This window comes from Salmo salar, chromosome ssa16 (genome assembly GCF_905237065.1).
Source record: "Salmo salar chromosome ssa16, Ssal_v3.1, whole genome shotgun sequence".
Classification (NCBI taxonomy): Eukaryota; Metazoa; Chordata; class Actinopteri; order Salmoniformes; family Salmonidae; genus Salmo; species Salmo salar.
Genome location: NC_059457.1, coordinates 2,718,879 through 2,737,729, shown reverse-complemented (window position 1 = coordinate 2,737,729; position 18,851 = coordinate 2,718,879). Strand labels below are relative to the sequence as shown.

Here is an 18,851-nt window from a genome sequence, read left to right as displayed (position 1 = left end):
TGTTATCTGATGAATATCGTCAAAGGTTAGTGCTTCATTTAGCTGTGTTTTGGGTTTTATTGACACATGTCCTTGCTTGGAAAATGGCTGTGTGATTATTTTTGTCTATGTACTCTCCTAACATAATCGAATGTTTTGCTTTCGCTGTAAAGCCTTTTTAAAATCGGACAATGTGGTTACATCAAGGAGAAGTGTATCTTTAAAATGGTGTAAAATAGTTGTATGTTTGAGAAAGTTGAATTATGACATTTTGTTGTTTTTGAATTTGCCACCCTGATATTTCACTGACAAGCGTCCCACGTAGCCCAGAGAGATTAAAGACTTTTGGAAAACCATTCCAGGTGAAGCTGGTTGAGAGAATGCCAAGAGTGTGCAAATCTGTCATCAAGGCAAAGGGTGGCTACTTTGAAGAATCTAAAATATATTTTGATTTGTTTAACACTTTTTTGGTTACTACTCGAATCCATAGGTGTAATTTCATAGTTTTGATGTCTTACACTATTATTCGACAATGTAGAAAATAGTAAAAATAAAGAAAAAACTCTTGAATGAGTAGGCGTGTCCAAACCTTTGACTGGTACTGTATGTCTACGGTGTATGCACTATGTAGGCACTTGAGCTGAGCCATAAGGGAGACTAGGCATCTACCTCCCCACTACCACTATAGATTGGAGTGAGGGGGCAATGAAGCCTATGTTTTTTGTCCCCCCACTTTGGTTCTGAAATAACCATCACCCACTAATTAACGTGTAATTTTAGCAGATTAATGAATAAATAGCACAACTTTGGATTTCAACCCCCCCCCCCCATCTCAAAATTGAACGTTTGGAAGTTAAGAAGTAATCTTTTGTCCTCTCGTTTCGGCCATGCAGTGCGCCTCGCAAAAGTGATTGCTGTCCTAGTTATGACATTTTAATCTTGACCTTGTATATCTAAAAATGACCATATACACTGATAGTTTAAAGCCAAACTACCAAAATGATTGCTGAGGGTTAACCCGACCAAACAAAATAACATTTATTGTAATCTCCATTCAACAGGTAGCCTATAGCCAGATGAGAGTTGTGTCTCCAGTAGCTTACTTTTATTTCGGGGAAAACAACATTTTCAAAAGCGCATAGATAACAATAACCTAGCAAATTACATAGGTTGTCACTCGGCACAGTGCACAGTTTGACTAGGCTACTGATATTGCCTTGGGTTGTTTCAGCATGCAAAATCACTTGTAGATCAATGACTGTCAACAGTTACATGCTGTTCGACCCTGAAGGAGAGGACGCATCAGTTGTGACAAAAGATTAGGTAGAAAGAATATGTGCAAAACAAAATGTGAACTTGGCAATTCGTAACCTATGAATCGATTTTCTGACCTACATTTGGATCGGTTTGGGGTCCGAAAACCGATGCCATTGTATCTTAAACATTTAAATCGGGGACCAATGCATATCGGTGAATCGTTACATCCCTAGCTTTTGGAATAAAGTGGAGTAAAGCCCTGGCCCTTATCAGTCAAATATCAGGGTAGAACTCTGTGTTCACATCCATGCTGTGCAAAACAGACTTTTGTTCATTAGCCAACATTCTACTCAGCATTTCAGCTGAGAGTGAATAACTGTTTCCAGACTTCTCCTCAAACCAGCTGTCCAATGGTCGCTTGCCATCGAAGTTGGCCATGGGTGGCCCATTAACCGCAAGGGTCAGTAGGTCATTCATCTGGTCCAGCGTCAGCCTTGAGCAGTTGTTCTTACGCACTTTCTGCAGGGACCCCCGGCCCTTGTCACAGCAGACGGTGGAAGTGGGCAGGACCCTGACGACTTGGAGGATGCGGTTAAGCAGAGGGAAGCGCTGCTTGTACCTAGAGATTTGACTGACCACCTCCTTGAAGCCGTTCATGCCGCAATAGTCAGCTTTGAGGTCCCTCCACTCCACCAGCAGGCTGCCCCGAGCGTCAATTCTGTCCTGCAATGCCTCCCGGACAGCAGAGGGAATCGCTTCAAGGTGGTCAAAGATAAGCAGGATCTCTTCCTCCCCAAAGGCTTGCAGGTCATCCCTGTTGCGTGGCCAGGTGGTGAGGTCAAGCACCCGGCACGCCTTGACCACTGTGCGGCTGTGCATGTCGAGTCGCTGGGACAAGATGCCCTGGCTCTTCTGGCAGATCTTTTCGCGGATGGATTGGAACTTGGACTCTGCGACCCGTAAGTTCTTCAGGTCTACGCCATTAAAACTTTCGCGGAAATTATCCTCAAACTCCTGCAGGTACTCCCCAGGGCAGTCCACCAGCTGACCGATATCATGGATGGCCTCTTCGATCTTGGCATCTACCTGAGATACCAGCAGGTAGTCCCCCTGGAAGATGAAAGCAAGGCGTGAAAGGACAGCGATGACATCCAAGAGAAAGTATATTAGCTTGACAGACTGGTAATCCATGAGGAACTGAAGTAGGGTCAAGGCAATGGCTGCTGCATCTGCCCTCTGCGTTTGGCTGCTAATATCCTTGAGGTGCGCCACCACCTCCAGGTAATCTTTGAGAAGGGCGTTCAGGACATTTGGCTCCCCTATAATCCAGCGGACGGCTCGTATGTCTCCCAGGAACTGTGTCTCCTCAGACAGTGTGGGGGCGGTAGTCCTGAGCTCGGCCATCATGTGAGGCGAGTACCGGTAGAAGCTCAGCAGCTGCTTCAGGTTGTTCTCCAGGTCCTCCAGACAGGACAGCTCCTTCCCACTGATGGCATCCAGCACCTCCAGGTGAGGACGATGGATCATGACCGGCAAGCAGAGGATCCAGGGGAGCATCTTCCGTAAATCAATGTACATATTTGCTCTCAAACTGGAGGAGATGTTGGAGCCATCGACCCCCAGACCAGCCACCAGCATGTCCTGAAGCCTCAGACCAAGCACAGCAAAGGCCCGATCAATGGCCTGGAGGTAGCCATCCACACTGCCAACGCTCAGCCTCTGCAGGGAGAGGAACTCTGTGGCAGGGGGTCCCTCGCTGGTGGTGAACTGCACATAGACGGCAACGGTGTCTGACAGCAAGCCTTCGCTCTGCCCGTCCATGATGACACTGAGGAAGGGTGACAGGCGTATCCTCTCTGCCAGGTCTTCCTTAAGTGCCCTGGCAATATGGTGGATGAGCGTCTGGCAATCGCTTTCGTTCATATACTGGTCGACTACCTTGAGCTCGCATTTCTTAAGCAACTCGGCCAGAGCTTGCAGGTCTGAGAAGGGCCGGCCTTCCAGGGCCAGATGGTAAGCAGCATTGAACAGCAGCAGCATGTTATGACACATCTCATCGGTCTTCTCTGGGTGCATGCGGAGCTTGTATAGCTGAAGGCACTTCTTATGTAGGTTGCTTTGGCTGTGCAGCTTGATGGTGTGGATCTTGAACTGCTTGGAGCCGATGATGAAGGCGGAGGTGCGTGAGGACTGGACGGTGTACTGGCGACAGACATGACACCACATCTCATTGAGCGTTGGCGAGTAGCGTAGGAACCAGAACTTCTTGAGCCATTCCTGCTTGAAGCGGCGTATGCGCCGTCCAGTTACAGCAAACAGCTTGGAGGAGTCGTCAGCAGCCACCATGAGGTCAGCAGTGATGGACTCATCTGCAGACTCCACATCCGGATCATCCTCATCCAGCAGCACGGGAATAGGGGTTATAGCCTCAACTGCTGAAAATAAATGGATATAACATAAATATAATAAAAAAACAACCTCAGCAATGCAATACTGTATGCAACACCTGAGAAACAATTGAAGATTTTCTTCCTATTACTGGAATTTGATCAGACTAGTATCCTACCAAATCCACAGAATATCGGAGATTTCCAAAATCCAGGCAGAAATAAATCATTTAAATAATTTGTTTTACATCTATAAAATACATGTGCAAGCATGTGTATCTATTTTGAATCCCCTAGAATATACACACACACACACAAAAATTCACTAATGCAAAATCTAAAGCAGGAAATCACTGTGACAATTATTTCACACAGTTTGTTTCACATAATTTAATGTTAACTCACAAACGGTGTTTAGCTCAACTTCTTGTTTCAGTTAGCCTAACCAAAATAATGAAAAATGCTTTTCTACTGATAATGATGTGGATTGTGATATGGGGCATCCACATTTTAATTGAAGGTGAATATAGAAAGAACAGAAAATGTAACATCTGAAATGTGCAACAAAGCAGAGGAACAATCTCACCGAATAACCCTTGCCACAATGCTCCGTTTCTCTAGATGACCTACCTTGGAGCTCATCTATAGGTGCGAGCTCAGGGTGGAGGGGTACCTCCACCTGCTCCCCTCCCCTCAGACGAAACACCTCTGCCTCCAGCTCCCGAATCCTCCTCTTAAGCTTCACACAGTTGGGGCAAAACGAGGTGGAAGGCCCCTCATGAGTCTGACCAGGGTCGTCTTCTGAATCCTCCATCTTCAGACAACGAACATCAAAACCCCCATCTAAGTGCTCTGATGGGTGGAGACTCAGACCTGGCACTTTGCATTCCTCCTGGGCCAAATAAGACTCCCCACTCTGGGAGGTGAGTGTGGGGTGGCTGTAGTGGTGGCTGACATGCTGAGCTCTGGCCCGCCTCAGGGAGAAGGTGCTATTCAGAGGAGTTTCCTGGCTCTTGGAGGCCTCCAGAGAAGCTTCCAGGACATCTTTGAAGATCAGGTCGATCTTCTTTTTCTTGGTTTGTGGTTGACCGTCCCCCTCCTCACTAGTGTGCTTGCTGAAGCTCCGCCTCCCATGCAGAGCTGACCTGAGCATGGGTCCTTTGGTCTCCTCCTGGGCCTTGGATTTAAACAGGCCTGCAATACAACAGTGTAGAGTTAGCTGTGTGGAAGTGTAAATGTACGCCTGTGTAAAGTAAAGCTATATACTAGTAATACGACAATGGATGTGATATAACATACAGCAAAAGGTTGTATCACAACTGGCCGTGATTGGGAATCCCATAGGGCGGCGCACAATTGGCCCAGCGTCGTCCTGGTTTGGCCGGTGTAGGCCGTCATTGTAAATAAGAAGTTGTTCTTAACTGACTTGCCTAGTTAAATAAAAGTTAAATAAATAAAAACCGCCTAACTCATTTGAACATAAGTGTTGACCACTGTCATTAACCTTTTACACTCGTGAGAATTGGTCTATATGGATACGGCTAAATTGAAATGTTTGTTACAGAAGATGTATAAGCATGGTAACAATCGAAAGGGAACAGCTTGGAGATTATGGGGAAATTATAAGACCAAAGTTGAGGACACAACAGTTCACCTGACACAATACTGAATCCAAATATTACACTGTTGATTTTATGTGCATTGTACATTTACTGTACTTTTCGCTGTATTTGTTTAACAAAATCTGAAAATATTCTGGATACATTCAGTAACATGATAAGAATATTCAAGAAAATGTGGGGTAGGTGCAACATAAGACAAAACCATTACAAGGGTTTAAGTGAGAGGACTAACTGGTGTCTCCAAGTGGCCACACACCTCTCTAAAGTGTGCACAGTTCCTAAGTAATTTCAATGCACTTTCATGACTCAAATAAGTCTTCAACTACACTGAACAAAAATATAAACACAACATGTAAAGTGTTGCTCCCATGTTTCATGAGCTGAAATAAAAGATCCCAAAAATGTTTTATACGCACAACAAGCTTATTTCTCTAAAAAGGTTTGCACAAATTTGTTTACATCCCTTTTAGTGAGCATTTCTCCTTTGCCAAGATAATACATCCAATTGACAGGTAGCTGATTCAACAGCATGATCATTACACAGGTGCACCTTGTGCTGGGGACAATACAAGGCCACTCTAAAATGTGTAGTTTTGTCATACAACACAATGACACTGATGTCTCAAGTTGAGGGAGCTTGCAATTGGCATACTGACTGCAGAAATGTCCACCAGTGCTCTTGCTATGGCGTCGTGTGGGTGAGCAGTTTGCTGATGTCAATGTTGTGAACAGAGTGCCCCATGGTGGCGGTGGGGATATGCTATGGGCAGGCATAAGCTACGGACAACAAACACAATTGCATTTTATCGATGGCAATTTGAATGCACAAAGATAGAGTGATGAGATCCTGAGGCCCATTGTCTTGCCATTCATCCACCGCCATCACCTCAAGTTTTAGCATGATATTCCTGGAATCTGAAAATTACCTACTTCTTCCATTGTTTGCATACTCCCCAGACATGTCACCCATTGAGCATGTTTGGGATGCTCTGGATCGACGTGTACGACAGCGTGTTCCAGTTACCACCAATATCCAGAAACTTCGCACAGCCATTGAAGTGGAGTGGGACAACATTCCACAGGCCACAAACAACAGCCTGATCAACTCTATGTGAAGGAGATGTGTCGCGCTGCATGAGGCAAATGGTGGTCACAAGACACTGACTGGTTTTCTGGTCCACACCCCTACCTTTTTTCCCCAAGGTATCTGTGACCTACAGTTGCATGTCTGTATTCCCAGTCATGTGAAATCTGTAGATTAGCCCCTAATGAATTTAATTCCATATATGAACTGTAACTCAGTAAAATCTTTGAAATTGTTGCATGTTGCGTTTGAAAGCTTGTCATTTGAATGCTTGTTGTATTGCCAACATGATTAGCTAAGTTATAAAATGTGATCTTACAGTGTTAGGCGTTCACAAGCAAAGGTTGGAACCGGTTCCCTAACTGAACAGAAAACCAGAAAATAACAATTATTTAAGGAACAGAACCCGAACCGAAAGTGATCTATACTGTTCCGGGAGAGAACTGTCATTTTAAAAGCATGGGAACCGGTTAATAATGTTATTTTACGTTCCGGGCATTTTTTCCCCAGTCCCACAAAAATCTCAACACAGTGCCTATGCAAAGCCCTCACTGTCACTCAGAAACGTATTCCAGTGTCTGCCTGCCAGCTGGAAATCTTTGCCAGTGGGTGCACGTGTAGGCTATCTGCCCCTCCCCTCTGAAGCATACGTTACTGAAGCCTACTGACAACGTTACAAGTGTGGTTCAGAAATTAGGGAGAGATGTTTAATTGGAGAAAAATGTATTACATTTTTCAGTGCTAGTTAAGCATGCAATAGTTATCACGTTTCACATTGGAATGATTAACTACAAAAAGTTAAGATGTGTTTTTAATTCTAGTGCTGTTTTGCACACACAAGCTTGTTAGCTAGCTAACATTTACACAGGAAATGCAGATCAAGCAGAAGCCATATTGATTGTCCCCAGCGAAGCTAATCATCCAAAGGGACTCATTAATGATATGTTGACACAAGATATAATTGAACATTCCTCCTCTCCCTGGGCTGCTCCTGTTGTCCTCATCCCAAAAAAGACTGGTGGTCTGAGATTTTGTGTGGACTATAGGAAGACCAACAATGTCTCCCAGACTGATGTCTAACCTCTTCCCACCATACAAGAGATCCTCGAGTCATTGTCTGGCGCTGTTGTGTTCACAACCCTTGACCTCAATAGTGGCAATTGGCAGGTTGAGATGGACCAGGCTTTTGTCTGTGCTGAGGGCCTGTTTTTTCCTTTAAAGTGATGCCTTTTGGATTAAAAAATGCGCCTGCCACTTTCCAAAGACTGATGGAGATTGCGTTAGGTGAACTCAAAAGGAAGATCTATTTTGTCTAACTGGACAACATAATTATCTACTCCCAGTCCAGAGAACAACACTTTCAAGCTCTTCAAGCAGTGTTGGACAAGCTAAGAGAAGCATAAAGAAGAGTAACTTCTGCTAAACCTCCCTGAAGTTCCTTGGCCATATTATGTCTTCTGACGGCATCCATGTGGATCCTGAAAAGACCAAGGCTGTACAAGACTTCCCTGTGCCAACCACCCTCAAGGCCCTTCAATGGTTCCTTGGGATGGCACCATCGGTTTGTGTCAAACTTCTCCCAGGCAGAACCACAATGCATTGAAGCGAAAAGGAGCAAAATCCCGATGGACGGCAGAGTGCCAGACCTCCTTTGAAACCCTGAAACAACACCTTGTCACAACTCCCATTTTGGGTCATCCCAACTTTGACTGCCATTTTGTTGTTTATACTGATGCAAGTGATGTTGGACTTGGTGCTGTCCTAGTCCAACCGACTGGACTTGGCACTGAAGAAGTGCTAGCGTTCGCCAGTCGGACATTGAATGGAGCAGAACGGAACTACTCCACAACCGAGCAAGAGTGCCTTGCGGTTGTCTGGACTTTGGAAAAGTGGAGGTACTACCTGGAAGGAAGATACTTAACTGTAGTCACTGACCATTCCTCCCTTGTGTGGGTGTTCAAGACCAATAAACCAAGCACCAGACTCATCAGATAGGCTCTACGGTTGCAAGAGTTCTTCTTTGCAGTAGAATACAGGAAAGGAAAGTACAACATTGTTCCAGATGCCTTATCCAGAGCTCCTGCTGGTGGTAACAGTGGCCCTCATCTAACATGTGCTTTCCCGTCTCTGATGAGGCCATATGGAAGGCCCAACAGGATGATCCAGAAGTACAGGCTTTGTACCAGACTATCCTGGAAGATGGAGAAAAGATGGTCAGTCCTACCACAAAGCTGACCATCATTGAAGACAAAGTCTACCGAGTTGTACAGCTACCTCACAGAACATTCTACCAAATGTACATACCTAAACCTCTACCCCTTCAACTGCTGCAACATTTTCATGAAGACCTATTAGCTGGTCATCTGGGCAGGTTCAAAACCTACAAGCGGTTGCAAGCGTTACTTTACTGGTCACATCTGAGCATGGATGTGAAGGCACACATCCGAAACTGTAAGGTTTGTCAAATGTACAAACCAGAAGGCAGAAAGCCTGCTGGCAAGTTGCAGCAAACTGTGGTTACCCAACCTTTAGAAATGTTAGGAGTGGATTTGATGGGTCCATTTCCGAGAAGCTCCAATCAGAATATGTACATGCTTGTTTTTGTTGATTACTATTCCAAGTGCGTGGAGCTCTTTGCCCTTCGTCTGGCCACAGTGAGGACCGTCTCTAACATCCTCACAAAAGAGATCCTGACTCGCTGGGGAGTGCCTGATTGCATCCTGTCTGACCGAGGTTCCCAATTCGTCTCTGATCTCCTTGAGGAGACCTGCCAAAGACGGAACCAGAGAAGTTGACCATGGCCTGTCACCCACAGACCAACCTCAACGAGAGGATTAATCGAACCTTGAAGACAATGGTTGCTTCCTATTTAGGGACCCAGCACAAAGACTGAGGCAAGCACCTTTGAGTTTCGGTTTGCCCTGAATTCTGCTGTGCAAGAGTCCACTGGAGTCACCCCTGCAGAGCTAAACCTGTGTTGTCCCCTCCGAGGACCCTTGAATATGGTGCTACAGCCCCAGCAGGTTACTCCAGACATGCATGCTATGACCAAGTAGTCCATCTCCACAACTTGAGAGCTCTTGTCTCAAAGAACATGATCAAGGCCCGTCTCAAGCAGAAGAGAAATTATGATAAGAAGAGACGAGACATGCAGTTCCGGGTTAGTGATCCGGTGTGGCTTCGCTCTCATCCATTCTCAAAAGCTGAACAATTCTTCTCGGCCAAGCTCGCTCCTAAATGGCAAGGACCATATAGGATTATGGAGCAGATGGGCCCTCTGAACTACAGAGTAGTGAAAGAGGACACAGGTGAAGATATGTGCGTTGTACATGTCTCATGCCTTAAGGCCTGTTACCCCTCAGCTGAGGAATTAGAGGAGATTGAGTGCCGCAAGGTCCTGGATATTCCCAAACCCAGGAGTCTCACGCCTTAAGGCCTGTTGCCCCTCAGCTGAGGAGTGTAACCGCCGCAAAGTCCTGAATATTTTTGTAGAGGAAAGTGATGAGGAGACTTTTCTCAGTTTCCCAGACCAAGATGTGCCTTCCAATAGGGCGCTTCCCCTTTAATTCCCAATTAAATAGCTAGCATCAGCTGCGCAAAAGTGGGTTGTGACAGTGGGGCAAGAGAGGAAGTGTTCTACCCTCAGCTTGGAAGCTCGTTGAGACCCTGTTTGTTTTGTTTGTAGTAAAAAGTGTGCACTGTAGCCGTGTCGCAGGATCAACCAGTATTGGATCTACCTGTGTTTATTGTTAGACTACTGATCTACGTTGGTCGCAGCTGTTTCTTCGTGGTCTTTCACCACTGGAGATCTGTGTGCAGATTGGATTGTCTGACTGACCACAACTTTTTGCATACGGTATTTCATTGGTTTTGGTGTGATGTATAACCATGATGACTTATGTGTTCAGTTCTAGTGAAGACTACAGAGATGTGACACATCATAGTTGTGTTGTAAAAGAGTTGATTGCTATCTGATTGTATTAATGAGACCGTGTTTACCCATCACTTTACGAACGGACAAACATGGCGTGACTAAGGTCACTTGAGTTCACTGTACTCATTTACTGGGCTGGACACTTTTTAGGCCTGAGGTACAGGACTTTTCTTGAGGAACCAGAGCTCATTGTTTGTTATATGTGTGTGATCATTTATTTTGGTAATACAACCAACGCTAAAGAACAGTGGTTTTGAAGTCATTTGTAATGTTTTAAGGGTTTATGAAAAGAGTATTTCCATACTGACTGTTACATGAGTCTTTTGTATTGGTGTAGACTTGAAGGACCAGACGGGACTCATTCCCTTCCAAACAAAAAGGAGAAATCAATATTTTCTCTGGTAGGCACAACCTACCTGGCAACCCTACAAACAACCTCAAGTCAAAGCCGTTACACAACGTTAAACCAGCTCGGAAGTTCAAAGACATTTAAAGTGCCTCCATAGAAGCCACTCCTCCGTAGGTATAATTCTGTGGGCCTAATTCAGATAATGCCTGTCATAAAATGTCCAGCGCTTCAAGGCTTGCTTCCTCCATCCTCTCTCGCGCTCTCCTCACCTGCAAAATGTCAGTTGCATCTCGTGCGCCCTATACTATGACTGGCAGCACAGTGTGTGTTCGTCTTTCATTATGATTAAACCATGCTGTTACGGTAAAATACAATTTGCTCTTAACAACTTTCCTGTACAGACTAAATCGCTTACCCGCTCCTAGAGCAAGGTGCTCTATCCACACTGATTGGTGAAGTAAGAAGAAGAAAAATGGTTTGAGGTTTAAAAAGGAATAGAATGGAACGATATAAACTAGTACTTTTTTCGGGTTCAAACCGGTTCAGAACTTTATTTTGCTGGTTGGAACATTGGAATGGAACAAAACATGTATGGTTCTGTTTAGAACGAAACAATTGGAAAAAAATGTAGGTTCCAACTCCTTTTCACAAGAAAATACACCGCAATTCAGGTGCATGTTCTGCAGCCAATTTTCTTCACAATAGACAAACATAGGCTCATTCCGTTCAGGACAACTCAGGGTGTCGCCACGTCATCTTGTAACTGTACACCAAACATAGTGATCATAAACAATGACACTGTACTGTGCCTTCGGAAAGTATTCAGACCCCTTGACTTTTTCCACACTTTGTTACAGCCTTATTCCCAAAAAAATTATATGATCCTCAGCAATCTACACACAATACCACATAATGACAAAGTGAAAACAGGTTTAGAAATTCAAAGATACCTTATTTACATAAATATTCAGACCCTTGTCTATGAGACACGAAATTGAGCTCATGTGCATCCTATTTCCATTGACCATCCTTGAGATGTTTCTACAACTTGGAGTCCATCTGTGGTAAATTCAATTGATTGGACATTATATGGACAGGTGTGTGCCTTTCCAAATCATGTCCCACAGTTGACAGTGCATGTCAGAGCAAAAACCAAGCCATGAGGTCGAAGGAATTCTCCGTAGAGCTCCGAGACAGGATTGTGTCGAGGCACAGATCTAGGGAAGGGTACCAAAAAAGGGCTGCAGAATTGAAGGTCCCCAAGAACACAGTGACCGCCATTCTTAAATGGAAAAAGTTTGGAACTACCAAGAGACTCTTCCTAGAGCTGGCCTCCCGGGCCAAACTGAGCAATGGGGTGGGAGAAGGGCATTGGTTAGGGAGGTGACCAACAACCTGATGGTCACTCTGACAGAGTTCTAGAGTTGCTCTGTGGAGATGGGAGAACCTTCCAGAAGGACAACCATCTCTGCAGCGCTCTACCAATAAGGCCTTTATGGTAGAGTAGCCAGACGGAAGCCCCACAGTAAAAGACACATGACAGCTCACTTGGAGTTGGCAAAAAGGCACCCAATGACTCGAAGACCATGAGAAACTGGTGTGATGAAACCAAGACTGAACTCTTTGGCCTGAATGCCAAGCGTCACGTCTGGAAGAATCCTGGCACCATCCCTGCGGTGAAGCATGGTGGTGGCAGCATCGTGCTGTGGGGATGTTTTTCAGCGGCAGGGACTGGAAGACTAGTTAGGATCGAGGCAAAGTACAGAGAGATCCTTGATAAAAACCTGCTACAGAGCGCTCAGGACCTCAGACTGGGGCGAAGGTTCACCTTCTAACAGGACAATGACCCTAAGCACATAGCCAAGACAACGCAGGAGTGGCTTCGGGACAAGTCTCTGAATGTCCTTGGCCCAGCCAGAACCCGGACTTGAGCCTGACTGAACATCTCTGGAGAGACCTGAAAATAGCTGTGCAGCAATTCTCCCCATCCAACCTGACAGAGCTTAAGAGGATCTGCAGAGAAGAATGGGAGAAACTCCCCAAATACAGGTGTGCCAAGCTTGTAGCTTGAAGTCAAGGCTGTAATCACTGCCAAGAGTGCTTCAAAGTTAAGGGTCTGAATACTTACGTACATTTTATTTCAGTTTTTTATTTTTAATACATTTGGTAAAATTTCTAAAAAGCTGTTTTTCCTTCGTTATGATGGGGTATTGTGTGTAGATTGAGGGGGGGAAAAAACTATTTAATCAATTTTAGAATAAGGCTGTAAACTAACAAAATGTGTAAAGTCAAGGGGTCTGAATACTTTGACATGAGTTTTATGAAATGGAAATGTTTAGTGCACATTTGGATTCTGGGATGTTTGGCTTGCTTGTATGACATCAAACCGGTATTTATTATAATCCTCAATGTCTCATCTTTCAAATTAGATAGTCCTCTTCATTTAAATAATTTCCGTCACTCAGACAACCACAAATGTGCTGAAGCTACCCAATTATCTAGAGGGATGGGGGCAACTTGGTGTTCCCACGTGGCAGGTTTGGGTACTGACAAGTGCCTAAATTGGAAGTGGCTGTAAGCAGTGGCCGTAAGCAACAAGAAGTTGCCCCCATCCCTCCAGCTAATTGGGTAACTTTTTGTCACGTACGGTGCTCAAGTTTAGAATGTCTGTCAGTCAAAACCCACACAGAGCTGTGAAGCGCAGAGCCTGCGCTCTGCCATCATTTATAGCATGTTACTGTACAGCCACTGCGTTCTGATTTAGGTGCTGATCAGTGCCCAAACCTGCCATTTTCAATTTAAAAAACAATTCTAGGGTTGCAAGCTTGTTAATTTGGGTAAATAAATACAGTACTGTAGTTATTACCATTCTCTTTGCAGTTCTAGCAGAGCCAGTTAAATTCTCTCTGAAACTCTGTTAACTAAAGGCAAAGACGGAACCACAGCAGTTGATGTGATTTCCAGAGTAGATGTAAAAATCCTAAATCCAAATACTTACTTTTGTTTGTGAACCAAATCGTTTGTCTAATTGATTGTTTTATTTTCTTTCAACACTTGCATAGCCGTAAACGTGGGAACGTCAAGTTTATTGAATTCGCAGGGTGGTAACTCTGAGCATGTCTTCTCTCTGTCTCAGACCAGACATTTGCATGTTGTTTAGTTCTAGTAAGCTACATATTCATTGTTGTTCTTTTTTCCACAGAAACGTTGAATAAATAATTGATCCATAAGCCCAACTCTGCAATACCTCATTTGCAGACAAAAAAAACTGAGCCCATTATGGGAGCCTCTTGTTCACAGACTAGCCCAACTATTGCTCACCTAACATGGGGAGGGAAATATGTTAAAATGGTGTGTCATTTCTAAAACTTCTCTTGATTTTGTAGGTTACGTTTCTGTCTATAAACGGGGTCAAGGGCATTAAGTGCACAGAGAGATGGATGCTACCTTGCATTCTGTCCAATGATCTTGCCATTACCACAAACAGGACTGGGGCAGAAAAGCCTGTTTCAAGGACCTTTTCTGAAGTTTGCGCTATTATTCCAGACTATTTGATGTGCTTACAGGTTATTATTGCACTGGTTTTCTCTGCTTTTTCAGTAAATGCATGTGTGTTAGACCACGTGCAATTAAAATGTAACTCAATGTTTTTTCTTTGTGTATAGGAGTCATTGAAGAAAGCCTGTAACCCAGGATGCCATGATTGAGGAGGTCCATATTCAGTTCACTCGTTAACTAAAAGGGGCCTCCAATCCTGAAGGCGGGAGAAGGCAGTGAGCATGGAAGAGGGAGCAGCAGTGAGGGTCAATATCTGGCAGACTGCACTGGCGCATCAAGTCGGACTACCAAACTCAAAGCTAGCTTCTACCGCCAAGTCATAACTGTTCAACAACTGAATCCCGGGCTGCCTACTGCACCCTACCATTTATTGATGCATGTGTAAATAAATATTGTACTACAAATTGTGCTTTCCTGTATTATACTTATGCAACAAACATTATTATATTCTACTGAGCCATTTACTTTATGTACGTATTCTTATATTTAATTATTTCTTGTTGCATTGTCAAGACAGTGTTGGACAGTGCATACCTTGTGTATCCTGTACGACAAATAAAACATTACTATTCTGAACAGTGACTGGAATCACTTTAGTCTACCAGACCAATGCAATAGCCAGCTCTCAATCTGCACTACTAATGTAAATACAGTGTATAGCCTATTTAGTTAACTCCTGTACTGTTCATAATTTGTCTCTATAATTCTATGCATTGTATTCGGTTTTTCCACTCACTGTGTACAGGGGTAAACAATGTTCATGATACTATTTATTAATTTATTTTACCTTACTCTTATTTTAATCTGCATGCCTCTTTTGTACTGTGTTTTATTTTTGTTTAAATTATTTCTAGTATTACTATGTCACTTATTTGATTGTTCCCTTTTCTCGCCATTGAACCTTGTGAGAAGCCTGCAAGTATATGACAATTTTTTTAAATCTGATTTGAATTACTTGTCATGACATGTGGACCAGGACTGGCCCTCGTTATCTGATATAATTTTGCATGCACATCAGTTACAGTAGCCTTTTTCGCAAATATTTATTCAAATGTTCAAATAAACATAAATATGACGCTACAATAAACCTCATGGCTGGATTAGACCTTTTATTTTGTCAAACAGCAGATGATTTCATCCATGGCCGTGTGGTGCCAGCACAACAACCTCTCCCTCAATGTGATCAAGACAAAGGAGATGATTGTGGACTACAGGAAAAAGAGGACCGAGCACACCCCCATTCTCATCCTAAAAATGGTCAGACTTCAGCCACCCTAGTCATAGGCTGCTCTCTCTGCTACTGCACGGCAAGCGTTACCGGAGCGCCAAGTCTAGGTCCAAGAGGCTTCTAAACAGCTTCTAACCCCAAGCCATAAGACTCCTGAACAACTAATCAAATGGCTACCCAGACTATTTGCATTGTCCACCCCCCACCTCCTCTTTTACACCGCTGCTACTCTCTGTTATCTATGCATAGTCACTTTAATAACTCTACCTACATGTACATATTAGCTCAACTAACCGGTACCCCCCTGTATAAAGTCTCACTATTGTTATTTTACTGCTGCTCTTTAATTACTTGTTACTTCTATTTCTTATTCTTATCCATATTTTTTTAACTGCATTGTCTGGTAGGGTCTCGTAAGTAAGCATTTCACTGTAAGGTCTACAGCTGTTGTATTCGGCGCATGTGACTAATAAGATTTGATTGAGACAGTAGATAGTGTTTGCTCATTTGTGAACCTGCCCTAATCCATTCTTTTAAATACAGGCTGTTTGAAGAACAGACTGAAACCAGTAGTAATTGTTCATGTTGTTATGGACTTAAGAGTCTAAAGCTCAAATTATATACAGTCAACAACCATCAGGTTCTGTTCCAACACCCACAGAACCAAATCATCGGAAAGCCCCCACCCCATGGCCCAACTAGCAATTTCGACCAGACCGAATGGTGGTCCAGATGGCACACAAGACCCCTAGAGGGTGAAGTTCTTCCTGACGTCGTGTATTACCTTTAGGTGTTGACGCAATCAGCCCAGCTGGTAATACACTCGTGTCCCCCAGCGACTTGTCCGTACATTAACATCCTCCTATCAGGCTGCAAAAATGCCAGTTTCCTCCTTAACTCAAATTAATGGGGGGGGGGGGCGGTGGAAAAGATATATAAAAAAAATATATAAGAAATCGGTGAAAATATGCCTACTGTCTTAGTAAAACAATTCCCCACCACCATGTTATGGTGTCTAGCTACTTCTGGACATTGTGTACAGCAGGGGTAAACAACAGACTCGTGTAAGAACCGGATTGGGTGAACGCTGTGCATTTTTTAAATTATTTTATTATTTTTATTTAACCTTTATTTAACTAGGCAAGTCAGTTAAGAACACATTTTTATTTACAATGACAGCCTACCAAAAGGCAAAAGGCCTCCTGCAGGGACAGGGGCAGGGATTAAACATAAAAAATTAAATATAGGACAAAACATACATCACGACGAGACAACACAACACGATAAATAGAGACCTAAAACAACAACATAGCAAGGCAGGAACACATGACAACACAGCACGGTAGCAACACAACATGGTAGCAGCACAAAACATGGTACAAACATTATTGGGCAGACAACAGCACAAAGGGCAAGAAGGTAGAGACAATAATACACCACACAAAGCAGCCACAACTGTCAGTAAGAGTGTCCATGATTAAGTCTTTGAATGAAGAGATTGAGTTAAAACTGTCCAGTTTGCGTGTTTGTTGCAGCTTGTTCCAGTCGCTAGCTGCAGCGAAACTGAAAAGAGGAGCGAACCAGGGATGTGTGTGCTTTGAGGACCTTTAACAGAATGTGACTGTCAGAACAGATGTTTTATGTGGAGGATGAGGGCTGCAATAGATACCTCAGATAGGAGGGAGTGAGGCCTAAGAGGGTTTTATAAATAAGCATCAAAATTGTGTTTTATTAAGACAGTACATTTTCCCAATTTTCAGGGGCAAGCCATTAAAGCTAGTTATGGAGGAAACCGATGCCTTTGCAGCCCGAATGGAGGATGTTATACAGTGAGGGAAAAAAGTATTTCGTCCCCTGCTGATTTTTTACATTTGCCCACTGACAAAGCAATGATCAGTCTATAATTTTAATGGTAGGTTTATTTGAACAGTGAGAGACAGAATAACAACAAAAAAATCCAGAAAAACACATGTCAAAAATGTTATAAATTGATTAGCATTTTAATGAGGGAAATAAGTATTTGACCCCTCTGCAAAACATGACTTAGTACTTTGTGGCAAAACCCTTGTTGGCAATCACAGAGGTCAGACGTTTCTTGTAGTTGGCCACCAGGTTTGCACACATCTCAGGAGGGATTTTGTCCCACTCCTCTTTGCAGATCTTCTCCAAGTCATTAAGGTTTCGAGGCGACATTTGGCAACTCGAACTTTCAGCTCCCTCCACAGATTTTCTATGGGATTAAGGTCTGGAGACTGGCTAGGCCACTCCAGGACCTTAATGTGCTTCTTCTTGAGCCACTCCTTTGTTGACTTGGCCGTGTGTTTTGGGTCATTGTCATGCTGGAATACCCATCCACGACCCATTTTCAATGCCCTGGCTGAGGGAAGGAGGTTCTCACCCAAGATTTGACGGTACATGGCCCCGTCCATCGTCCCTTTGATGCGGTGAAGTTGTCCTGTCCCCTTAGCAGAGAAACACCCCCAAAGCATAATGTTTCCACCTCCATTTTTGACGGTGTTCTTGGGGTCATAGACAGCATTCCTCCTCCTCCAAACACAGCGAGTTAAGTTGATGCCAAAGAGCTCCATTTTGGTCTCATCTGACCACAACACTTTCACCCAGTTGTCCTCTGAATCATTCAGATGTTCATTGGCAAACTTCAGACGGGCATGTATATGTGCTTTCTTGAGCAGGGGGACCTTGTGGGCGCTGCAGGATTTCAGTCCTTCACGGCGTATTGTGTTACCAATTGTTTTCTTGGTGACTATGGTCCCAGCTGCCTTGAGATCATTGACAAGATCCTCCCGTGTAGTTCTGGGCTGATTCCTCACCGTTCTCATGATCATTGCAACTCCACGGGGTGAGATCTTGCATGAAGCCCCAGGCCAAGGGAGATTGACAGTTATTTTGTGTTTCTTCCATTTGCGAATATTCGCACCAACTGTTGTCACCTTCTCACCCAAGCTGCTTGGTGCTGGTCTTGTAGCCCATTCCAGCCTTGTGTAGGTCTACAATCTTGTCCCTGACATCCTTGGAGAGCTCTTTGGTCTTGGCCATGGTGGAGAGTTTGGAATCTGATTGATTGATTGCTTCTGTGGACAGGTGTCTTTTATACAGGTAACAAACTGAGATTAGGAGCACTCCCTTTAAGAGTGTGCTCCTAATCTCAGCTCGTTACCTGTATAAAAGACACCTGGGAGCCAGAAATCTTTCTGATTGAGAGGGGGTCAAATACTTATTTCCCTCATTAAAATGCAAATCTATTTATACATTTTTTTACATTCGTTTTTCTGGATTTTTGTTGTTGTTATTCTGTCTCTCACTGTTCAAATAAACCTACCATTAAAATTATAGACTGATCATTTCTTTGTCAGTGGGCAAATGTACAAAATCAGCAGGGGATCAAATACTTTTTTCCCCTCACTGTATGTACTCGCTGGTCGCGAGTACATA

The 18,851-nt window shown here is 43.8% G+C and overlaps 1 protein-coding gene across 5 annotated transcripts in view; it reads right to left on the bottom strand.

The window, feature by feature from the left end:
• Positions 1–1,056: 1,056 nt before the first annotated feature.
• The window catches only part of LOC106573033 (zinc finger protein 862), a 35,192-nt gene continuing 17,397 nt past the window's right edge, over positions 1,057–18,851 (bottom strand). For 4 of the 5 annotated variants that reach the window (XM_014147649.2, XM_014147650.1, XM_014147651.2 and 1 more), the window contains exons 7-8: positions 4,254–4,817; positions 1,057–3,671 (exon numbers count right to left, since the gene is read on the bottom strand). In XM_014147649.2, the coding sequence (XP_014003124.1) occupies positions 1,510–3,671; positions 4,254–4,817 (2,726 nt within the window). In that variant the 3' untranslated portion in view covers positions 1,057–1,509. The remainder of the gene's footprint in view (positions 3,672–4,253; positions 4,818–18,851) is intronic. The other variant, XM_014147654.2, reaches the window with a different exon arrangement.